The following is a 24,444-nucleotide window of genomic DNA, read 5'->3' as shown; positions in this document are numbered from 1 at the left end:
AATGACTATTTAATCCAGTGTCACCAAACCGTGCAGGGACCCCATTTGCAATCTGTTTTTTTCCCCAAGGATAAGCCGGACCCCCTTTGTGGTCCACGCTTCCCCACTTGCAGAGCCCTGGATGGAGCCATCCCACTCCCATCTCCCCCATTGCGAAGAGCATCCGCAAAGGGAAAATATAGAAAAGTATATATAAACCCCATCTTAATTATTAAGAGGTTTAACCCAGGTTGTGCTTGGGCAGGATGCATAGGCAAACTTGGAGCTGGTTTAGGTCAAGACAGGTTTCTCCCACCTCACCCACCCTGCAAACCCCATCGTTTCCCATCGTGGACATCCCAACTGGTATGGAAAGCTTGAGAGAAACCTTCACCAAGCATCAGTGCTGGATAAATCTAGACGGAAAATGGAAGAAAATCAAATATACGCCGGTCCCCAGCTTGGTAGAAGGTGGTTGAGAGCAAACAAGCCTCGACACGATGTTGTCCTCTCCTGCTCCCTGCCCCGGGGCTGGCTCCCATCCCTTGACAACTTTTACTCATCCAGCAAGAAAGGTGGCTTGGATGCCTTTTCCCCGAGTGGCGCAACGGGGATCAAAGAGGTTTTCCCGGAGCCAGCCCTACCTCCGGGCTTTTCCGTTCCTGGCCGGCACCTTCCCAGGGGAACGCGTGGCCCCGCTATTCGCCCCGACCAGGGATCTCGGTGTGGGGCAATGCCTTTTTTTGCCCTAAACCCCAGCATTTTGGGGGAACGCTTGTGTTTCTTCATGCTTTGTAAGGCCCCCGTGGTCCCTTTGCACCAGCTTCTGCTGCTGCTGCACCAGGTTGAAGGTGGTTGAGACTGTTTTGAGGCTCAGCTGCGATGAGGTGCTTGATGGCAACGTTGGCAGGTGAAAACAATAGACTCACCCACATGAATAAGGTTGGAGAGGAGTGAGATGGGTGAGGGCTTCAGGATGGGCAGCAGTATCCAGCACCCTGCAGGATCTGGCCTCTGCACCCAGAGACTGGGCTCAAAGACCTCTGCAAATACAACCATGGAGCTCTGATGGATAAGAAGCAGCTGAGAAAGGCTGGATTTGGGGATTAATTTAATCATATAATTGAAGAGGGGATATCTCCTGGAAGGTAGATTACCCTAAGTTGTTTTTAAAGTAGTGTCTTTCGCCCAATCCTTCACCTGGGTGGTGCAAAATATTTTCCACCTAGCAGGTCTCCTTGCCAAGGAGATGCTGGCTAGGGGTTCTCCTCAAATTCAGCTTTTGGGTGAAAACTTCATTTCCCAGGGTGCATCTTGGGCTGGGAACCTCCAATCAGGGCTGAGGGAGTCTTTAAATAAGCTGCCTATGGGTGGGCATTGCCCTTAGGGAGGCAGCTGGGTAAGAGGTGAGGTCTTCTACAGTCTGGGTGGCTTTGAGGGAGCATGTCACCCTGCGCTGAGTGAGCGTGGTCCCACCAGCAGCTGTAAGTGCTCACAGCTCGGCAAAGGCTGGTTAAATATGGAGGTTTTCAATGTGTTTTCTACTCCTCGAAAAGTTTGCAGGATGTCTCACGGTGCTTTGTAGCTTGTCTTCTCTCCTTGAAAAGTCCCCTTTTTTTGCTCGATGGTGAAGGTCCTTCATGGATGGGGACCACCTTGGCATTGTTTGAATTTGATTTTTATTTCTTACATCCTCTGAGGCCTTGAGTTTCCACGGGGAGAGGTGATTTGGGGGGGTCTGGCTGCTCCAGCCATGAGAAGGAGAGAAGAGGTGATAGCTGGGTGATGGCGGCCCAGCTGCCTGCTTTGGTGGGGGGAGTCAATATCTCAATTTTGCTCTTGTTTCTTTGTTGCATTTTCTTATTTTCAACTGTTGTGGCTTTCTGGGTGTAATTAGGACCTGGATAACACTTGCTGCATACCTTGGGCTGTTCCGCGGGTGCAAATGCACCCCAGCACGCAACCCCCATCTACCTACCTAGAGCTGTGAAGTCCTATACTATCTGGGGGGGCTTTCCTTTTATTTTAGCAGCAATTTTATTTTTACCACCTCCAACAGCAGCTCAGGGACTGAGCTCAAGACTTTTCCATTTGATGCTCTACTTGGATCCTTGTTAAAGCTGAGCTTAACCCTGTGGGTAGCTGCAAACTTCAGGGTCGAGCTGTGGAGCGAGTATAGATTCATGGAATAGTTTGGGGTGGAAGGTACCTTTGAAGGTCATCTAGTCCAACCCCCCTGTCGTGGGCAGGGACATCTTCAACTAGATCAGGTTGCTCAGAGCCCCTGACCTTGGATGTTCCAAGCTGACCTTGGATGTTCCCAGGGATGAGGCATCTACCACCTCTCTGGGCAACCTGCTCCAGTGTTTTACCACCCTCATTGTAAAAAATTTCTTTCTAATATCTAGTCTGAATCTACCCTCTTTTAGTTTAAAACCGTTCCCCCTTGTCCCTACTAAAAAGTTTGTCCTCTTCTTTCTTATAAGCCCCCTTTAAGAAAAGGGCACCTGTTGGGGTTTCTTCTGAGCGCAAAACTGGGGTGCTACCAGCCACGCACTGTCTCCATCTTGTTGCAGTGACCATCCTTGGGGATGCTGCCTTAACCCTGTGTCACATCTCCAAGAGCTGGTGGGTGACAGTGCCATGGGGGTCTCAAGGGACGGTGGGGCGAAGAACAGCAGCAGCAGGTGGGTACCATGGGGCATGGCAGGGGATTTTGGGGGGGCCTCTAGCATTATGTTATCACGCTTGCTGCAGCTGGCTCTGTCAGCTCAGCCTTAAAATGGTCAGCAGGGAAATCCCTCCAAATTTCCTTTTGGGAGCCCTTTTTTTGGTGCTGCTGGACATAAGGGTTGGGCAGCGTGGCATCATGCCGTGGCTTATTTTCACCACCGAGGGGTTTGCTGCAGGCATTGCCTGCTTGGCCTCGGTGGGATGAATTTGCTCTTGTCCCCAGGAAGCAAAAGAACGAGTCGGGGAAGGGGCAGGAGGTTCCGAAGGTGCCCAGGGGAAAGGCTGTGAAGGAAGAGCTAGGGGAAACACCATGCACGGTGCAGGTACCAGCCAGCCCTCTCCATGCCCCGGGCATTGGGGTGACCCTTGTGACTGTCCCCAATGTTTTGTGAGCATCAGACCCACTCCATGAACTTCCTTCTCTTACACGACTCTGCCCTGATGTGCAGCCCCCTGTGGTAAAAGGGAAGAAGAAGAAATTGCCCGTGGTCAAGGAGAAGCCGCTGCAGGAAAACATCATCAGCAGGTAACTCCTTGGCCGGATAGCGGGGCTGATGGTGGCAGCCAGGGAGGAGATGGCTTTGCCTCCCACCATCTGGGGTTCCCCATCTGGGTTCACCCAGAGTCATGCATGAGAGCACCATGTCCAACTCTGCTCTCTTTGGGCTGCTTTGATTATCAGGATGAGAGGAAACGGCCTCAAGTTGCACCAAGGGAGGTTTAGACTGGACATTAGGAAAAATTTCTTTACTGAAAGAGTGGTCAGGCCTTGGAACAGGCTGCCCAGGGAAGTGGTGGAGTCCCCATCCCTGGAAGTATTTAAAAGACGTGTAGATGAGGCGCTTAGGGACATGGTTTAGTGGGCATGGGGGTGTTGGGTTGACGGTTGGACTCGATGATCTTAGAGGTCTTTCCCAACCTTAATGATTCCATGATTCTATCAAAAAGGTTTTTTAATGGGGAAAAACTTGTGTTCCTTCTCTCTCTCCTTTTTGGCCAAGAAGCTCGCTAAAGGAAGAGGCTGCAGAAGGGAAAGGTCTCGGCTTGAGCCTGCGGGATGGGATACAAGCAGAGGAAGGAGCTGCATCTGGGTTGGTACGTGGTGGTCTCTGCGCCGAAGGGTTAAGGAGCACTGGTTTGTTCTAAAGGGAGCTGTGAGATGGTGTCCTACCACCACTTGTAGTTATGTGCAAGCCCCTAAAAGGGATCCTTCGAGTATCTTGAATTAAATTAAAGAGTAAATTGCCTGAAGCTCAGATGTATTGGGGTTGAATCAGTCACATTTTGGTGTTGGACCAAGAGCGCAAGCTGGCACTAACAGGGAGCACCAGGACCCAGGTGACTCCATCGCTTCCCAAGCATGAGGTTGGGATTGGTTTCATCCTGACAGCATCCCTTTCTGAGGCATTTGAGCTTCACTGCTGTTCTTGGGACGATGCTGGAGAGCACGCATCCTGGCTGGTTCCCTGTATATTTTGCTTTGCCCACATGAACATATTGCACTCGTCCTCTTGGTGGGTAAAACCAGCAGAGATGCTTTTTCCCTTCCCTATGGTGAGTCTCCATTCATCTTGCAAACAGTGTCTGAAATGTCAGCAAACTCTCCTGGATGGATACGATCAGAGCTACAGCCTTGAAACCCCCCAAGGGTGCCTGTGGTTGGTGTCCTGGTATTGCCGGTGTTCCCGGTGCAAGTGCCAGGCATTTGCATGCAGGTTTTGGTTTTTTTGGGTTTGTTTTTTTTTTTTTTGGAAGATCGTGGCTGTCTGCTCCTGAATTTACCAACCTGATTTCTGACAGCAGCTGAAGGATTGTGAATTTGAGAGCAGGCGTATTCCCAGGGAGCGAAAGTATATATTGTCATAACCAACCTATAATTAACTCGTTTTCCACCACCACCCCCCCGCCTTAATGAGTTAACCTAGCAGCTTTTCAGCAGCAGCTTTCAAGAAAAATCCCTGTGTGGTTTTGGCCTCCCTTGAAAGCCTTCGAAAGAGAAACTTGGGGAAGTCAGAATTTATAACGAGAGCCTAGATGCTTGGCAAGCGTCGGGTGAAGCTGGGATGGGTTTCAGGGCGCTGCGTGGTTAGACGTAGCAGCGGCCAGCAGCAGAAGAGCCTGGCTTTGAAAACAAGCGTGCAAACAGTGTGATAATATTTCTGGTGGCCACCGTAGGTCAGCTCTTACGGCTCTGTTCGAGCCTCCTCTGAGCTCATTTTCTCCTAGGTCCTGTCCCCATTTTCCCTATGCTTTGCATTTTCTTTCTCCTTGCCCTTCTCTTCCTTGCCCTCTCTTCACCCTTGTTGCATTCCCCACCCTGTGGCTTTGCCCTCTCTTGCCATCTGCTACAAAGGATCATTTAATCTTCTAAGGACCAAGCTGGCGTGGATGCATGTAAGCTGTCATTTGATGCATCTTTGTTTTGGAGCCCTCCCATCTCTTCTGCTGTTCTGGACTGCTGTCCCCGAGAGCAGCAAAGCATCTAATGAGCAGATAGTTGAGGAGGGGGGATAGTTTTCATGTATTTCCTCTATAAAATACCTTTTCAGTGTCGTTGGAAGTAAGACAGGGATTTCCTAACCCCATAAAACATCAAAGTTCTCCTCATGCTTGGAAAAGCCTCCCATTTTGGGCTCCTGGTTTCTAGCCAAGGTGGCTGAGGAAGGGGAAGGCCGATGTCAGGGGGACATGGGTACTGTGGCCTGGCTGGCTGCCATCGCAGGGGCTGGGTGATTGCTTGGGGGTGAATGCTGCTGTTGGGGTACCCATGCCAGCTAACCTCTCCCAGATCAACACTGTTAATATTTTTCAGGAGGAGACTGAATCAACCCTCCACCAAGGGCCATCAGTGGGGCTGAAAGACTCTTCAAGGCAAGTTGGGCCACTTTCTGAATGCTTTGTGCCCAGAGAACTGCAAATTTGTCCTTTCTGTTCTTGCCATGGGGTTGCACAGCCCTGGTTTTCCCTCCTGCATCACTGAGACCACCCTGCTGCTGATGCCTTCACTGGGCAGCTTGGCCACGTCCTGATGTCTTCAGTGACCTTAAAGCTTGCCAAAAACATCGCAAGTGGAATTTGAGGCCCCCATCCTGGGATTTGAGGGTGGAGAGGGAGGCTCCTGGTCCCATCCAACCTCCCCAAGGATGCTGGAGTCAGCAGGGCACGATCGCCCAGATGCACATACCTACATAAATACGGAGGTAGGCGGTGGGGAAATGCTAGTGGGGACAACCTCGCAAAGCCTGGGAAAAGGGTGTTTCTCTTCCTCGCCCCATGCTAGATCTGGGCAGAGATAGGAACCTGAATTCATAAAGCTGTCCCTTAGCAGGCTAAATCTCTTTGCGTCGTAGGGGCAGGGGCTTTCATGTCCGGTGAGAGGCCTCTAATAAGACCTTCTGGGAAGGAAGCCGATCCCAAAAGGCGGCAGGACTTTGCCTTCTGAGTCATGAATCTGCTAGTGCTCGGTTGCTAATGAGATTGGAGGGGCTAAGCGTGTTTTGCCGGACCGTTTGCCCTAATGAGTTTAGTGGAGATTGTGTAACGCGTGCTCCGGCTGTGCGGAAAAAGCATCCGGCCCCTGGATTGTTTTTTTTTTGGGGGGAACTTGCTGCCTCCATCCCAAGCAGGCTCGAAGGCTTTCCTGAGCCCCGCGTTGCTCTGATGCCCAGCAGCCTGGTAATTTAGCATCAGCCTAAACGATCTTTTAGAAAAGGGCCAAAAATCTCCTTTTCTGTTGCAGAAATGTTGTCTGCGGGATGTTTTGGCTAAAAGCAGAAATTGTGGCTCTGCTCTGTTTGCGCTCACCTGGACGCGCAGGAGAGCATGTCACCACCCTCCTTGGAAGGAGAAACCTGGCTTCCCAGCTCCTTCCTAGTGGCATCAGGGTAGCCGGCCATGCTTTCAAACTGGTCCTGCTGTGGGGTGCTGGGAGGGGGGAGAGGCAGGCAATGGGTCTGACCTCAGCTCCAAGCTTGCTGGGCATGGGCTGGAGGAATGTGGCTCTCGGTTGCTTTTCATCTGCTGCCCTGACCTGCTGGCCTGGATAAGTTTGGGGTTTTTTTTTGTGGTGGTGCTAACCACAAGCTGGGGATGTGATGCTCTGCAGCCTGGTGGGCATCTCATTCAGTTGGGAGGTGGCAATGACCAAGCAGGGACAGCCCCAAGTTTCCCTGTGGGCAAGGGGACACCATCACTTCAACCCTGTGGAGATGTAGGCTCAACCTACAAGATGTAGGCTCAACCTACAAGATGTAGGCTCAACCTACAAGATGTAGGCTCAACCTACAAGATGTAGGCTCGGTTTAGGCTGTGCATGCTACTCCCTCGTTCATCTCTTGGTTTGCTTTTCTGGAACATGAGAAACTCAAAGATGAGGTTCCCAACTCCCTGCCTGGGTTGGAGAAGGCTCAGGAGAAAGTAGTTTATAGGAGCAGGTTGGTGTTTTATAATGTTTGCATGTCCCACAGAGCTCCCTGACCTCTTTGCTGACCAAGGAAACATTCCTGTGTTCCCCACCCATATTCCTGATGACGAAGGTCACGGACCTAGACATTCCTGGTCCTGCAGCTTGTTGTGATTATGAGGCTGTGTCCTTCCCCATCATGCCAATGCTCGGGCCGCCTCCTCGGGAGAGGAGAGTGGGGGAGCCTGTCCCCACAGTCCCAGGAGATATGTCCCATCACAAGGTCTCCTCCTCCTCCAGTGCATCCACGGTGCTCAGCCTGATGCCATCTGTCCTGTTGGCGCTGCCAAACCTTGCAAACCTGTCCCCTTCTCTGGGCAGAGGTGTCCCTGGGGACATTTCCTTGAGGCCTCCCCCATTTGATCTGGAGACCTTGTGGTCCTGCTCATTTGAGCTTCGTCATCCTGTGAACTGCAACCTGGGGCCAGTTCCTACGGGGGCTGCTCACTGCTGCTTTGGGATATCTCCATCTGTTGCAGCACCTGGAGTGCTGCCATGCTCAAAGGGAAACATGGGATCATTTGGGAACGATCTCCTAATTTTGCATGGAAGAGGTGGAGGCTGCTCCTCACCAATGCACTTGGCTGTGCTTTTGTTGTAGGTCACAGCGCAAACCCCGGAGAGCAGGATGGCAGCTCTCAGCGACCAAGGCTGGAGTGGGGGTAGGAAACCCAGGGGGGGACTGTCACCCCCTGGACCTAATCCTGCATGGGGCACATCCCTTAGCACCTTCTCTATGTGCTTGGGCTTTGGGATAATCGCTCTCCTTTCCCAGCTTCAACCTTTCTTCTCTTCTGGCTGCTTCCCACAGGTCCCAAAGCCAAGTGATGATGTTGCTGGTGGGGCTGCATCCCTTTCCGGAGAGCCTGGGGGTTTGGAGATGGATGTGGACATCACCACTATGAGGGAGGGTGAGGAGAAGGAGCTGGACCCCCCTGTCCCACAGCAGCGAGGGGATGCCCAAGACCTGAAAAGGAAAAAAGAAAGAGAGAGGAAACAAGAGCAAAGGAAGCAGCAGGAAAAGGGATTGCTGAGAAAAGGAGGGAGCAAGAAGGATGAATTTGAGGAAAGTCCTGGGGATGTGATGGAGGGCATCGAGGAGGAGGAGGAGGGTGCTGATGGGGACAGGAGTGGGGCAGCGGGAGGGGGCAGAGCCAAGCGAGGGAGCAGCAGCACCCAGGCACGGGGTGATGGGAGGCAAAAGCAGAAGGGGAAAGCAGAGAAGCGCAAGAAGGTAAAAATGGAGGGGGAGGAGAAGATGGGGAAGAAGAAAATAAAGAAGGAAAAAATGTTGGAAGAGGAGCAAGAGCTGGAGAAGACAGATGAGGAGGAAGGAGAGAAAGGAGTGGGAGATGAACTGGAGGAGAGAGACGGGGTGGGAAAGGAATACGAAGATGGGAAAGGAGTAAAGAAGGAGGAAGAGGAGGTAGATGAGAAAGGGGATGAAAGATGGGGAGAGACCCAGAGCACAGAGATTGGGCAGGAGGTGAAGGAGGATGAGGCAGGGAAGGGAGATGTGCCAAGGAAAGAGAAAAAGCAGAAAATCAAGGAGAAAAAGCCAGAAGGGGAAATGAAAGAGAAGGGGAAGAAGAGCAAAGAGAAAAGTGAAGAGGAGGAGACCCCAGGTAAAACCCGGAAAAGGAAATCTAAGGAAGAAGGAGAAGAAAAGAACAGCAAAAAGGCTAAAAAGGAGGAGAAAGAGGAAGAAAAGAAAGAAAAGGCAGAAAATAAGTGGAAATGGTAAGTGTCCTGCATGCCTTTGGCCTGTGGGCAGGTCTAACACTAATGCAATTTCAGTTTTATTTCTTAGGGTAAAACTGTTCTTTATTATTTTAGTTTTATTTCTTAGGGTAAAACTGTTTTTATTACTATTTTTCAACTCCTCTGCTGTATTTTCTTAAGCCTTGAACTCGGCAGTCTTGGCAGGAGGAAGGGAGTGAGAGATAATGGGAGGTTCTAAATACACAATAGTATTTGTATAGTAGGTTTTTCTATTCTTAAACAGTATATACAATATGTATTCCTCCTGAAATGGCTTTGCTGGTGCCCACCCGTGGAAGGGAGATGCTTGTGGCTGGCGGAAGGAGATGATTCCCCACAACCCCCTGTAATAAAACAGCTTCCAAGACAGCGGGAGCCATATGAGGGAGTTGTAGAGAATACAAAGGGGCTGCAATTTTTTTCCTCCCCCTTTGCAGCAGTTTTTGGATGATCCAGGCAAGCTTTTTGGTAGGAGAGCATTGGGAAAAGGTGTATAGGCGAGGCTGATGGATGCTGTCTTTTTTTTTTGAGGTGGCAGGGAGCGGTGGCTTTAGCCACTTGGTGTCACTCTCTCCCAGAGCACCCCAATATCTGGGGCAGAGAAGGAGCATTTTAGGGGGCTGGATGCTTTGGACCCTATTGCAAACCCGGGCTGCGGGGAGCTAGTAGGGTGTTATCCCAGGCAGGGATACCCATGGGTGCTTGGACCTTTGGGACAGCTCTTGTGGGGCACAGGGTGGCACGAAAAGTGGGACCATGCAGCTTTTTTGCTAAGTAATGCCTTGTTTGGGGGGCTGCAGCCTGGCACAGAGGCTCGATTTGCAGCAGTTTTGCCCCGAAACACGTGCAGGACTACATTTCCCATAAAGCTAAGCTACCTTGGCACGTGGGGAGTGCCATGACCTGGACCACTTGGACACTGTGGTGGCTTTTCATGGCGGTGCCTCGGGTACCACCACCACCGTGCCCCGGTGGGTAGCGGGGTGCCGGGGCAAGATGTTCCGGGTGACTTGGGCATCCACCAGCCTCGCTGTCTCTGTGGGTGGTCGGTGGCATGTACCGGCGTCTTGCCTCCCCGTTTCTTGGCCGCAGGGTCCGTCACCCCTGGCTGACCCCCATTTGCCTCCGGCCGGGTTCGGGGGGCTGCAGCAGGTGAGTGCGGGGCGATGCTTTGCCAGGATGGGGGATCGCGTGGGTTTAGGGGGAGAGGCAGAGCCCTTGCAGCGTCCTGCAAATCACCCTTGCCGGTGTCTCCGAGAAGCTTTCAGCCAAGTTTTCTGCAGCTGGTTGATTTTTTTTTTTCTTTAATATCTTTTTTTAATGTTTTTCCTGGCACAATGCACCTTTCGATGCGATTGATTTATTCCACCCGGCTTCCTGTGGGGAGGGGAAAGGTCGGAAATACTTCCGGCGCGCTGCTGAGCAAGAAAACACAGGGGTTTTTCTTCCCCAGGATGGAATCTTGCTGTGTTTTCCCAGCAATCCCCGTTTTCCCGGTGATGTTGGGGTTAAGGGGCCGGTGCCAGCCCAGCTGGCTCTGAGCCACAGGGTGCAGATCCCTTGCCTGTCCCACAGCAAACGCTTCTCCGGCGGGCTTCTTGTGCCCTGACCTGCGTTACCTTCTTTTAATGTTATTTCTCTGCTCTTCAGGGTGGGTGTGTTTTTTTTTGTTTTTTTTTTTTTTCTTTTTTTTACATTTTAAGTTTTTTAAATCATCATTTCTCAGCTAAGGCTGGTGGTGACTTCAAAATCCTAATTGCTCTGCAGGGAGGAGAGGTGCTTTAAGATTTTTATTTGCATTAAGATCATAGGTGGGGGTGGTGGTCTCCTAGCCACGAACATGGTGTGGTGTGAGCTCCTCCTCTGGAATATGCACATGAGCTTTATTGTGTGCTTTTGAAAGAAAAAAAAAAAAAAAGAATGCAGTGAGGTCTGGGGAGGAAAGTGGGGAGTGTTTTAGCCCTTGCAGCCTCTTTGGTGCAAACTGAGCAACCTTTGTGGCTCAGCGGTGGGGTCTCTGTGCCTCTGCCCATGGATTAGGCTGACGCATCCACCCTTTGACGCATCTCCCGCTACGTTCCTCCATGTCACTTCACCGAGCATGTCCCCTTCCTCAACACGCCTTTCCCTGGGTTGCATTGCAGTCTTCCTTGTTTGAAAGAATGGGGAAACTGAGGCAGTAGCAGAGACGACACGATTTCACCTGGGTTTTGTGCCAACCCTTGCTGGTCAGAGAGCATCTTCCTGGTGTGACCTTGGGAGAAGGTCCCAGACCCCAGGGTGGGGATGCTCTCACAGGTCTCTGTGCATCTGTCCCAGGTGGGAAGAGGAGAAGAAAGAAGACGGCGTAAAGTGGACACAACTGGAGCACCGAGGACCCTACTTCGCCCCCCTCTACGAGCCGTTGCCTGATGATGTGCAGTTTTATTACGATGGTACGTCTGCCTTGCGCTGGAACCTGGGGCATGTGGAGTTGTCCTCTGTCCGGCCGAAGAGCCAGTATCTTCATTTGTATGGAAGGGGGAAGTATTGCAGACCACAAATTATTAAAGGGCCTAAATATCCCATTGGATAAAGCCTGAACCCTGCGTTAAAGCTGGAGGGTTTTGCACGTGGTAGGACTTATGGGGTTATTGGGGAGCTAATGAGCCCCTGACAGTTGCAGGGTGCTTCGTGCACGCCCTCCACGCGCAGCACCCTGGGCAGGGTGAAGGCTCCCGTGCGGCTGCCTGCAGCTGGTTTTAGGATGCTGTAATGCAACCGTGTGTGGATCTGGGACTTGCACCTCTGCTCACAGGCTCTCCTGGCCGTGGGGTGTGCAGCGGTGGGGGCTGGACCCTAAGTTTCTCGATGGGGAAGCAATGCATTTTGATGCTGTTGCCTGAAGTCCTTGTGTACCTCTTGCAAAGATGGACTGGTGGGGAGAAAGAAACTTTTTTTTTTTTCCTCATTAAGATGATTTGGGGTTTGAGCTTTAAGTCAGCTCATGCACAGTTTCACTGCAAGCTGGGAAAATGTGGTTTTACTTTTGATGAGAGATGCTGTTTGCCTGTCCCATGGCCTCAGTGACTGATGTGTTGCTTAGAATCACAGAATAGTTTGGGTTGGAAGGGACCTTTAAAGGCCATCTAGTCCAACCCTCCTGCCATGAGCAGGGACATCTTCACCTAGATCAGGTTGCTCAGAGAAGCGCCTGTAAAGGGCACTGTAGTCCCACCCCCCTGCCATGAGCAGGGACATCTTCACCTAGATCAGGTTGCTCAGAGCCCCGTCCAACCTGACCTTGAATGTTCCCAGGGATGGGGCATCTACCACCTCTCTGGGCAACCTGTGCCAGGGTTTCACCACTCTCATTGTAAAAAATAATGTCCTCCAAGACCTTCCAGGGTTTGGCTGGATTGCTCCAAGCTCTTGGTCACAGCTCCTCGTGTTGTCCCTAGGGCTGCCACGCATCGCCTTACGGCAACTCGATGCATCAGTGAAGGGGCTGAGAGATTGGCAGTGCAGATCAGGTCTCTGCTGTCCTCCTTGGTTTTCCACCGTGCCTGCTGGGCTCTCTCCTCCCTGCTCTCAGCTCCATCCCTGAACTGTTTTCTGACAGATCAAGGGAAGGGGGAGGCAAGAAGGACTGTAGGGCTTGACCAAGGGATGCTGGAGATGGAAGGGCACTACAGTTCCATGGGGACTTGGTTCTCCTCAGCCGCCTCACTGGGGCTTCCTATACCTTGTGGGTTTTTTTACAGTAGAAAAAATATAAGGCCAGTTTGGGGAAATGAGGTGCCTGGCAATGCTGTCACCAGAGGGCACTGCTGGGACATCGATGGGGGGTGTTGGAGACTTTGACTCTAGGAGGAGGAGCCCTGGCAGCTGTATGTAGTCCTGCATAGGGTTTGGACCTTCTCTGTGGCCTTTGAGCTGTTGGAGACCTATCTGTGTGTTGCGTGCATCTAGGCTGTGGCTTTGGCCTGGGATTTCAGGTGACGTTGGCTCGTTTGCAAAAAGGTGTCACTGTTCCTGGATGAAAAAGTGTTTGTGGACAGGCAACAACCCCAAGTTAGAAGGGACCGTGGCTGAGCTGGTGTATGTAGGTTGTCATGGGGCTGCTATAAGGCTGTGACCCACCATGCCCTGCAGTTCAGGTGGAGGCCAGGAACGCCAAAAAACAGAGTGTCTGGTGCAGGTAGGATTGAACTGTCCCCTGGAACTCTGCAGGGTGCTTTTCCTGCAGCTTGCCTAGAAAAGCTATTTCAAAGTATTGGTTTCTTAGGAAAAGCCAAGATGTTCCTTGGATTCACTAGACTTCATTGCTCTAGCCAAAGAGCTCAGGTGGATTTGCCACCTCCAAGAAATGATCCAAGATCCACTGGACAACCATGAGAGGCTCTTGCATCTGCATCTGTTGCACAAATCTCAGCTTTGAGCTTCGCATGATTGCTCCATCCGCATTTGAGATGAAACCTCTCCAAGTGGGATCCTGGCTATTCAGCATGGTCAGAAAACAAACCTTTCTGTGTTGTCCTGTGGAGCCAGAAGTTTGGGATTCATCATGGCATGGTGGCTGCTGAAAGCCCTGTGGCTCAGTGACCTTAACATAAATCAGGATTTCCACTTTCCTGGAAAAGAAAATGCAGGATGTGATTGCGGACGGGTTGCGGCAGCATCCCGCTGTGCCTAGTGCTCTGGGTATTGATCCGCAGACGAGGCTGTGCCTGGTGCGGGGGGGTGCTGAAGTCTTGCCAGTATCTGTTCTCGCCCCTTGTCCCTGTTTTGGCACTGTGTTGAGCGTGAGGACTGGCCGAACAACTGCCTGGGGCTGGTGGGTTGGGCTGTCCCCATAACTGATGCTAAAGGTCCTCTCCCTTCCTAGGCAAACCCCTGAAGCTGAGCCTGGCCACGGAGGAAATTGCCACCTTCTATGCCAAAATGCTCGATCATGAATACACGACGAAGGAGATCTTCCAGAACAACTTCTTCAACGACTGGAGGAAGGTATCTTCCCTGTGAGGGCTTCCTTGCTGTCCGCCCTCTGCATTAAACCTGTCATCCCCAGGCTGCAGTGTGGGATGGGGGGGATGAGGTTTTTTGTGGCTTAGTTCTTTATTTATAATCATATAATTTACAATCTCATAATTATATGATTTATTTCCTTGCTGCTTGTGGGTTTGGTCTGGGGCTTGCTGTCTGCAGCATCCTTGAGGGCTTCACGTTGGCACTTGTGCTCCCTCTGAGTTTTAGTGATGCTACCTAAGAAAGCAGGTGCTGGGTCTTGCTAACAGCTTCACAGACGGTTTGGGGCATGTTGTCCCTCTGAAGGATTAACCTCATGGTCCCACAGCACCACGGCTCAGTCCTCAAACAAAAGCAAGACCCCTACTAGGGCAAGTTTACATGCCTCCAAATATCTTTGGGGCTGCTTCTGCAGTCCCTGCAAGCTGCTTGGGGACCACGTGTTTCCACAGCAGAGGTTACAGGTTGCTCCACCTCAGGTCTGGCTGCATTTTGCTTCTCTGTTGGTGCAGGCTCAGGTGTCCAGAAGCAGCCTGGCCTCCTACCATGGCAGCTTTGTCTGCCCTTGGGTGGATGTGGTTAGGATAGCTGGGGTGGCTGCTTCCTTTCGATTTTTTTCTGAAGAACTGGCATGTGGGTCTTTATTTCCTGTCCTGTGAAGGAGAGGGATAGGCAGCAGCTCTGTGCGGAGTCGGTTTTGCCTCCTGGCTTTATCCAGCCCCTCTCATCTCTTGCTCAGGAGATGACCTCAAAGGAGCAGAAGATAATCAAGGACCTGGACAAGTGCGACTTCACGGAGATCCACAAGTACTTTGTGGACAAAAGTGAGGCACGGAAAGCACTCTCCAAAGAGGATAAGCAGGTGAGGACTGTTTCCTATGATATCTGGGGCTGATATGTTTTGGGGCCAGCTTGGGGTATTTTGGCTCCTGCTTGTCTCCTTTCCTGGTGTTATACCCTGACCTGGGACCTCTGGCCTTTGGACTAGCTCCGTCTCCATGACCATCACACCCCTCTTCATTAAGTTTATTTGCAGATGCTGCATGTTTCATGGCTTTGCAGGATACCAGTCATCCTCAGACCATGGTTTGGGGTCCTGCCCTGTCCAGAGGATGGCGGACTTTGCAAAGGGGCTGGTGGCACATAGGCTTGTTCCATCAGCATATCATGCTGGGACAGCATCACTGTGAGGGTTTGCAAAGTGGGTGGAGATGAGCCATTAGTTGGGAGTGGACTTGGACCCATGCTCACCTCTTTCTCCAATCCTTTGAGCTCTGCCTTTCCAGCTTTGCTTTCTCCAGGGAAAGGAGGGTAGCGATAGGCAGGCACAAGTTACGGGGTTTTGGTTTCATCTTGTGGGGTGATGGTGGGATGGTGTTCATTTCAGAAACTGAAGGAGGAGGCAGATAAGATCCAGGAGGAGTATGGGTACTGCATCCTGGATGGGCACCGGGAGAAGATAGGCAACTTCAAAACTGAGCCGCCGGGGCTGTTCCGTGGACGTGGTGACCACCCCAAAATGGGCATGCTGAAGAAAAGGATCATGCCAGAAGACGTTATCATCAACTGCAGCAAGTGAGTTGCCACGGGAAGAGCTGAGCTCCCAAAAGCTGAGCTGCTTTTGGAACTGGGGTAAACAGCACATTTTCTCTGCCCCAAGTTGCTGTGGGATTCTGTTATCTCCTACAATCGCTGCTTTGCACACCCTCAGGCTTGAGCTCACTGGAGCCCTTCTATCACCTCCTGGTCATCTCCAAATATCTGCTTTGTAGTTAGGTCTGACTTTCAGTTTCTCTGTGGATGTACAGTGGCCAGGGAAGCTGTTGAGCAGCTACCAAATCTCACTGGTGCCTGCACTGTTCACCTGACATCAACTGCAAACACTGCAGTGCTCCTACAGCCTCTCTGAAGAAGGGACAACTCTGTACTCCTTCTCCTGTGCTCCTCTTCCAAACAAGCCATTCCTCCTCATTTTATGGATGGAAGCATCAGGATCCTCACTGGAGGGAGAAAAAGCAGTGATTGGGTTAAGAATGTTTGTTCTCTAAGTGACATATGTTGGATCGGTCTTAAACCACCCATAGGAAGACCTTGTGGCCTTGATTCAAAACATTCCCCACCAGCCCAGCAAGTTCTCCCGTTGTCCCCAGCATCCAAAGGGTAAAGACCTGATCATGTTGTGGAGCAGTTTTGGGCAGGCTGTATGTTTTTTGTAAGTAATGCTGCAATGCGTTGACCATCCTTGGCTCACTGTGAAGAAGCAGTTGAGCTGATGACCTATTCCCATTTCTTCTCCTTCATGGTCTGAGGGCTGTAACCCTGCTCTGCCTGCAGGGACTCCAAGATCCCCAAGCCACCAGAAGGGCACAAGTGGAAGGAGGTGCGCTTTGACAACACGGTTACCTGGCTGGCCTCGTGGACGGAAAACATCCAGAACACTTTGAAGTACATCATGTTGAACCCCAGCTCCAAGCTGAAGGTTGGAGTCATGCTGCTGTTCAGGCAAAGCTGTTGCCTGTTGGGCCACCGGCTTTTTGCCAAGTGGAAAGATCAGGGGAAAGCAGAGATGTGGCACGTCAACAAAAACGTACTTTTTTTTTTCCTCCCCCCAAAAAAAGGGGGTAAACTAAGTGGTATGCCATTGGGTGGTGAGGGGAAAAGGACAGAGAACTTTTAAGCATACAGCCTATTCCAGGGGATGGATTGCTACTGGCAGAGCCATCCCCGTGCCGTGCTGCTCACGTGTGTCCAGGGAAGGCTATTGAAAGCTAGGAAGGGGCAGAGAGGGTCCACAGGGACCAGAGTCTATGGGGTTGAGTTCATTTATGCCAGTAAACAGAGGGCAGGGGCAGGTAGGATCACCATCTGTAGTGCCATGGGAGGGAGCAAACATGGTGGGGAGGGAAAGGTGATTTAAAGCTACTTCCAGTCCTCAAAGCAAATAAGGAAAGTGCGTGCAAGTTGGGCACAACTGAGCAAGCGCATCGTGTCAGTCCACGTTGGTGGTATCCAAGCAGCAGTGGCCGTGGCCACTTGACTCCTCACTTGCTCTGTGCTGGCTCCTAGCTGGTAGAGGACATCTCCAAACTATGAGCAGTTCAGACTTGGCCAGGATCCCAGGTCCAGCACAGCCAGCAGAGGGCACAGAAACCCTACATGATCTGTTTCTGCTCTGATTTTTCCACTTCATGTTTTTTTCTCAAGAAAACAATGGGGTTTGAGCAGCGTTTAGATGCTGGAGGTGTTCCCAGAACAGGGTCTGACTGGTAGGGGTGGAAGGAAGATGGGGCACTGGGTCTTGGCCTCTCTTTCCAGGGGGAGAAAGACTGGCAGAAGTATGAGGTAGCCCGGCGCTTAAAGGATGTTGTCCACAAAATCCGTTCTCAGTACCGAGCCGATTGGAAGTCCAAGGAGATGAAGAAGCGGCAAAGAGCAGTGGCCCTCTACTTCATTGATAAGGTATCTGCGGCCTCACCCTGGCCCCCCATCCCTGTTGAAGCTGGGATTTAGCGTACCTGATCCACCCCACTCTTTTTGGCGTCCGCTGGTTGTACTAGCCAGGGCTGCTCCTCATGAGGCATCTGGCAGTGATCATGGAGGATGGTGACTCCTACTGTCTGCTGATGCTTGTGTGAAGATGCAGTTGTGTGGCAGTGCAGGAGCCGTACTGTCCTTCCTGGACTGTACCAGACTGTGTGATGGCAAAGGCCCCACTGGAGAGCTGGATAACTTTATTCTGGGGGGAATATTTTAGGGTTTCTTAGAGCAGTGAACTAATCTTTTGCTGGAGCCAGTCAGTTCTTGGTTTCTACCAGGGTCCCAGCAGCCATTCAATGAGGCACTGTGCTGGGAAAGCTTTCTCTTCACTTTTTTTTTTTTTCCCCCTGGTGTCCATGTCCACATTAACCTTGGAAAGGTGAATTGTGAGGGCTGGGATGGATGACTCGTTGTCTCCTTCCAGCTGGCCCTGCGAGCCGGCAATGAGAAGGAGGAAGGGGAGACTGCGGACACAGTTGGCTGCTGCTCCTTGCGCGTGGAGCACATCAAGCTGCACGACAAGCTGGATGGGCAGGAGCACGTGGTGGAGTTCGACTTCCTTGGGAAAGACTCGATCCGTTACTACAACAAAGTGTCGGTGGAGAAGCTGGTGAGTGGGGCAGAAATGGAGGCAGCGGCCGGCATGGCAATTTGGTGCAGAGTTAGCTGGGTGGCTCGGTTCACTCAGTGGTCATCAGTACCAAATCTGCATCTAAAATCCATTGCAAAGATGCCTCCTGTGCTTTAACACCACGGTGGCAGCATGTGTGTGAGATGCAACAGTGCTGGGTGATGAGGACACGCATATGCTGACCTTGGCCTGGAGAAGGGGGAGAAACTTTGAGATAGGGCTTTCAAGGTTCTTCTAGCCCATGAACCATGAGAGAGAAGTCCTGCCTTGTGCTGGAGCATCCTCAGTTGACTGGTGGGTGTTAGGACTTGAGCTGTCCCCATTCACATTTTATTTTTTGCTTTGCCCATAGGATAGATGATTTTAATGGTGTTTGTGGGGAAACAGGAGTGCCAGGGATAGAGATGGGGGGGAAAACAACCTGTGGCACCAGTGGCTTTGAGGTCCCAGTGGCAGCCCTTGAAGTTGAAGGTTGGTGGTGTGGTAGGGTGTGTATTACACGAGTCTGAATCAGAGTTTATCTGGATGAGGAGGCAGATGGAGATGAGGAAGATGTCTGGGAGCAATGTGCTCCTTGTCCCTGACCAGGGCTCTCCTTTCCTCCTCTTTAGGTGTTCAAGAACCTGCAGCTGTTCATGAAGAACAAGGACCCAGCAGATGACCTCTTTGACAGGCTCAATGTGAGTTGTCACTTCTAAGCTTTTGAAACGGCACTGATGGCCCAGAGGGAGTAGAAGCTAACCTGTGACACCCCTGTCCAGCCTGCAGGTTCCTGGGCTGTGGTGTCATCCCTTTCCCTGGTTTTAACTATCTCCCCTCCAGAGACACCACTGTAATTGTTCGAACACCCTCTTGGGATGCTGTGATATTTTTTTTCCATCCTCTTTCTGCACTGGTGGCATCTCTGCTTCTCTGAATGCAGGCTTGGCTGCCTGCCTGCACCCACCGGTAACCCATGTCCCTGCTAAGGAGGTGGCTTTCTGCTCCTTCCCTCCTCTAACTCATCTGCTTGGGATTTTTTTAGCCTAGGAAGGCCTGCCCACGCACATGTTGCTCGGGGGCATTGCTGGAGGTGTCAAACCTCAGTCGTTTGATGCTTTCGCACCTCGCCAGGGCTCAGCAGAAGTGTGAGAGGCTGCCGGAGCACAGGGATGCTGGAGAGATGTGCTGCAGCCTTTCCTCAAGCTACTCCCCTGCAAAAACCTCTTCCCTCCTCTTCCTCAGTAGGGGATATGGGGTGCTGCCACCCATGCTCCCCCTCTGCCTGCATCCCCTACAAAGCCTTTCCTCTGAAGAGGCTGCTCCTCTCTGGTCTTCCTCAGTAGGGGATATGGGGTGCTGCCACCCATGCTCCCCCTCTGCCTGCATCCCCTACAAAGCCACTTGCCCATCCTTCCTCTGAAGAGGCTGCTTCTCTCTGGTTGTATAGGATTTATCTGTGGCAGGCTTTCTTGGTACAAGTAAAGCTTCTTCTAAACCCCAGATGACTCTTCTTAGCATCTTCTATTTCCAGTCCAACTGCAGCCCCATGTGCTCTCTAAAACAGAGATATCGGATGTGATATATGCAAGATGTGATATTGGATGCGAGATGTGTCCTCTTGGACATAAATGGGCAGAAATTGTTGACTTCCAGAGAAATTCTTTGTGGGTTTATGTGGAATTTGTGCTAGTTTTTGGTAGATAAGGGCCTGACCCAACAAGTAGATCTGCAAGCTACAGATTTTTTTTTAATGCCTAATTTGGTTGCTTAGGCAGAAGGTGGTCGGAAAAGCAAGTGCTTTATTGTCCTGGCTTCTGCTTGTTCTCTTCCTTCCTTCCTTTTTTCCTCCCACTTTGTCTTATCTTCCTTCCTCCAGACATCCATCTTGAACAGACACCTCCAGAGTCTGATGGATGGTTTGACTGCCAAAGTGTTCAGGACCTACAACGCCTCCATCACCCTGCAGGAGCAGCTCAAGGCACTCACTAACTGTAAGTTACTAACAGTCTTCGTGGTATCACCAGCTATTTGTGCAGCCAGCGGGCTCAGCAATGTCCATCCATCGCCTTGGGGTCCCTAGAACTGCCTGCCCCTCCTGGGCAGGTGATGCACCATGTTGTAGGGTGGTATGTAACTTACGGGGGCATGTAGCAGGTTGGGAACCATGCTGAGTGAGAAATAGTTACCCACTCAGCGATAGTCTAACTGATAGACAAGATGAGAGTATTTCTTTTTCCCCCTTCCTTGCATTGCGTTATTTCTGCCTGCCTTGGATAAATGAGTGATGAGGCACAGTATCAGATTTGGTGACGCTCAAGTGTCCTTCACCAATTTCCACAAATTTGCTTTCCCCTGAGAAAGGATGGGAAAGGGAAACAACTTGCTGTTGTTCTGGTCTGTTCCCTGCCTTCCCAACTCCCAGAAAGAAGACATAGTTATGCTTCCATTTATTTCCAGCTGAAGACAATGTTGCAGGAAAGCTCCTCTCCTACAACCGAGCTAACCGAGCTGTGGCCATCCTGTGCAACCATCAGAGGTCTACACCAAAAACCTTTGAGAAGTCGATGCAAAACCTCCAGACCAAGGTGAGACAGACCAAACTGAAAGCCCCCAGACCTAATCTCACCTCTGATCTTTTTTTTTTTTTTTTTTTTTTTGGATGGGGGAGAGGGTGAATAACCTGATGCCTAAAGAGATCACATTGATCAAGCATGGAAGGGAATAAACCAGGAATAGTGGGTTTTTTTTATCAGTACAGAGACATAAGCAACCCAGGGGTGGAGAGGGATGGGGGAAGCTCAAATGCTGGATGAAGCACACTTGGCACAGAGGTTTTTTTCATCGCTTTGTGTCTTCAAACTAAGCTGGGTGCCTTTTGCGATGGCACAGCTTTGACGCAGTTGGCTTGGGACCAGGGAATTTGGTTTTCCTGTCTGGCTGTTTGCAGGAGGACCAGCTGAAATTTCATGGGTCTGCTATGGAAATACCTCAAACTACCACTTTTACTTTTCCTCAACTTTTGTTCATACTCTGCTGGTGAGCTTGGGACTTTGCAGTGGGCTGCAGCACTGCCACGAGCCAGTCAGTCTCTGGCAGTTGCATGAGATGAACAGATAAAAGCTGCAGATGTTTCTGGCATCAGTACTGTGAGGAACTTTGGCAAGATGCTAAGAAATGCTTGAGCTCCAGCAGATGCTGCAGGGGCAAGTTGTTGGGACTGGAGTAGGGCTAGAAATTGGAGTGGTATGGCAAAGAAAAGGGAAAGACGGAGGCAGCTGAAACCTCCAGGGAGGACAGGAGCATGGGCTGACTTTGTATTTACCTTCACAGATCGATGCCAAGAAGCAGCAGGTGGAGGAAGCCCAGCAAGAGCTGAAAAAAGCTGAAGATGAGTTCAAAGACACAAAAGATGCCAAAGCAGAAGCGTGAGTGACTCTTCCTAATGATACTCTTGTGTAGAGGGCCTGTGGATGGGGATGGTGTGGTCCGACACCCTACGCAGCTCAGCAGAACTGACATGCCCTTCTTGGGTACCAGGTGCCTCCTGTCCCATGGTGGCCTGGCAGATGAGTGGAGGTCTTGTGGATGGTTCTTTGCAAGAGCAGGATTGGAAAGAGCTCCTTCAGGGGGGTTTCTTTGGGATAGGGCACATCTCTCTGAATACTCAGACTTCAACCCAAGCTGCTGGCTTGGAGTTATCCTACAAATGCCATGGTGCAAAGGATGCCTAGCTTGGGGTTGGACCTGGGGATACACAGACTAGCCCTGATACATGGTTTTCTCGTGGGACACTCCAGTGGTGGATTGTGGCTTGTCTGATCTCTGCAGTAGTCATTGCATGGGCTCTGTTCAAATTTGCTCCTACCTCCCAGAGCCCAAATGGAACTTGCTGCTTAAAGACAGAAGGAGGTTGGAGGAGAGAAACAAGGCTTGTATTTTATGTTGTACTCTGGCGTTTGTTTTCTGCTCATGCCCTGTGTTGCTGAGGTGGTCAGAGATGGTCATTGCTCATGGAGCCTGAATTTGAGGAGATGGTCTCTGCTGGGTGCTGGCTTTTGTGCTTGCTCAACTTTGGTAATAATAATTTAAAAAACAAAACAGAAGTGTCTTATCAGGTTAAAGTACTTCAAATAGGTTAGTGCTGAATGGCATCTTCCACTTTGCCATTCTGGAGTATTTCTAGGCTCAGGCCTTATAGGACTTAAGGTGAGTGTAGAGACTGCTCTGAGTTGAAGCTCATTAGCTTCACATCATGCTCCCAGGCAGCAGCAGATAAGGAGAACTGCTCTGTATTTTACCTGTGCTGCTTCTTTTCCCCTTTAACATGCTGTCTGCGTTGGTTTTCCTCTGTCCTCAGCAATGTGGAGAAGAAAAAGAAGCTGTTGAAGCGGCTGGAAGAGCAGCTGGCCAAGCTGAACGTCCAGGCCACAGACAAGGAGGAGAACAAGCAGATAGCTCTGGGCACGTCCAAGCTGAATTACCTGGACCCCAGGATTAGCATAGCCTGGTACGTCTTGGGCATGCTATGGGGCAGATGCTTCTCTAGAGACGTGCAGATCACCTAGCACTGCTTGGGGAGGGGGATGAACACATGCCAAAGCCCTGAGCCTTTGGGGCAAAGGAATAAACTTTGGCCAGAGAAACCTGTCCAAGCCTTGAATGTGTTGGGGGAGGTGAGCAAAATCCAAAGCTGAGGCTTCCCTTGCTGCAGATAACTTTTTGCAGGATGTTCCTTCTGGGTTCAGGGCAAGAAGGGGTCATATCAGAAATAGTGTGGCCAGCAGGAGTAGGGAGGTGATCGTGCCCCTGTATTCGGCCCTGGTGAGGCCGCATCTTGAATCCTGTGTTCAGTTTTGGGCCCCTCACGACAAGAAGGACATTGAGGTGCTGGAGCGTGTCCAGAGAAGGGCAACGAAGCTGGTGAAGGGCCTGGAGCACAAGCCTGATGAGGAGCAGCTGAGGGCACTGGGACTGTTTAGCCTGGAGAAGAGGAGGTTGAGGGGAGACCTCATCGCGCTCTACAACTACCTGAAAGGAGGTTGTAGCGAGGTGGCCGTCAGTCTCTTCTCCCAAGTAACAAGCGATATGATGAGAGGAAATGGCCTCAAGTTGCGCCAAGGGAGGTTTAGACTGGACATTAGGAAAAAATTTCTTTCCTGAAAGAGTGGTCAGGCCTTGGAACAGGCTGCCCAGGGAAGTGGTGGAGTCCCCATCCCTGGAAGTATTTAACAGACGTGTAGATGAGGCGCTTAGGGAGATGGTTTAGTGGGCATGGTGGTGTTGGGTTGATGGTTGGACTCGATGATCTTAGAGGTCTTCTCCAACCTTAATGATTCTATGATTCTATTCTATGATTCTATGATTTTGCACATTGTTATCGACAGTGGCGCGAAGGTAATTTCTTAAGGAGCTTGGGGCTAAGGAGTCTGCATGGGTAAAAGGTGCTGCACCCTGAGCAGAGAGGACCTCTATGGTGGGAGCAGAGCGGGATGGGTAGCACATCCCCATGGCTTGCTTGTGCTCTGTGCAGGTGCAAGAAGTTTGGCGTGCCCATCGAGAAGATCTACAACAAGACGCAGAGGGAGAAGTTTGCCTGGGCGATTGACATGGCCGATGAGGACTTTGAATTCTGAGACAGTGCCTTTCATGTTACCTCGTGCTCGTTTGGTGCTGTTGGAAAGGGATTTTTTTATGTGCTGCTGCAGTTGCAGGGGTGGGGCTGGGGGGTTGTCTAATGAAAGAGTTTGATACGGGTATTTTGTGCCTTTTTTTGTATACAAAAGAAAACACCCGGTTTCTAGTTGAAACAGGTATTGCTGACTTGTGACACACATCCTGACTGCAGTGACTTTTGATGTGAACTTTTAATTCCTCTTCAGAGTTGCCAATTGCTTTGGATCTTTTCTTTCCTCCTCCGGAGTCCGGAGTCCGGGAAGAAGATTGAATGAAAGCCTTAATTGTGCTGATAAACAAGATTAGGTCTAATCCTATCTCCTTGATGTAGTGGAGCTGTGCTGCCCTTTTCAGACTCTCTGAATTGGCTTGATGGGGAAACAGAAGGCAATGACAGCACCGAAACAGGCAGCTGCCGTAGAAGACCTGGGCTTGGGTCAGGGATGCATTGGGAGGAAGGGAAAAATCTCCGGGTTTTACATGCCAGGCTATTTTGTGCCCTTTCACCTCCAGGAGAGGAGAAAATCGTGCAATTGCACGAACATAATCAAAATGGAAAAATGTTGTGGGAGGGAGCGAATGTCATGGAAGGAGAAGGAGGGGGAGGGGAAGATGCTGGATTAAAAAGCAGGTTTCACATTGGAGGGATGCAATTCACCTTGGCATGTGCAAAGTGTAC

General features: G+C 51.0%; 1 protein-coding gene across 3 annotated transcripts; it reads left to right on the top strand.

Moving 5' to 3' along the window:
• Nucleotides 1–2,937: 2,937 nt before the first annotated feature.
• Nucleotides 2,938–23,868, top strand: TOP1MT (topoisomerase (DNA) I, mitochondrial). 3 transcript variants are annotated; one of them, XM_009577400.1, is made up of 14 exons: nt 2,938–2,969; nt 11,255–11,370; nt 13,803–13,924; nt 14,682–14,804; nt 15,330–15,517; nt 16,277–16,421; nt 17,258–17,401; nt 17,904–18,089; nt 18,722–18,790; nt 19,969–20,083; nt 20,550–20,677; nt 21,423–21,517; nt 22,450–22,599; nt 23,623–23,868. In XM_009577400.1, the coding sequence occupies exons 3-14, from the start codon at nt 13,859–13,861 to the stop codon at nt 23,723–23,725; spliced, it is 1,512 nt and encodes a 503-aa protein (XP_009575695.1). In that variant the 5' UTR covers nt 2,938–2,969; nt 11,255–11,370; nt 13,803–13,858; the 3' UTR covers nt 23,726–23,868. The 3 variants fall into 3 exon arrangements, with proteins under 3 accessions (XP_009575695.1, XP_009575694.1, XP_009575693.1); XM_009577399.1 differs by lacking the exon at nt 2,938–2,969 and adding an exon at nt 8,733–8,914; XM_009577398.1 differs by lacking the exon at nt 2,938–2,969 and adding an exon at nt 9,990–10,087.
• The last annotated feature ends 576 nt before the right edge of the window (nt 23,869–24,444 follow it).

The sequence above is a fragment of the Fulmarus glacialis genome, unplaced genomic scaffold, assembly GCF_000690835.1.
Source record: "Fulmarus glacialis isolate BGI_N327 unplaced genomic scaffold, ASM69083v1 scaffold7705, whole genome shotgun sequence".
Taxonomy (NCBI): domain Eukaryota; kingdom Metazoa; phylum Chordata; class Aves; order Procellariiformes; family Procellariidae; genus Fulmarus; species Fulmarus glacialis.
The sequence above is the reverse complement of the archived record's forward strand: the minus strand, read 5'-3'. Positions and strand labels throughout refer to the sequence as shown.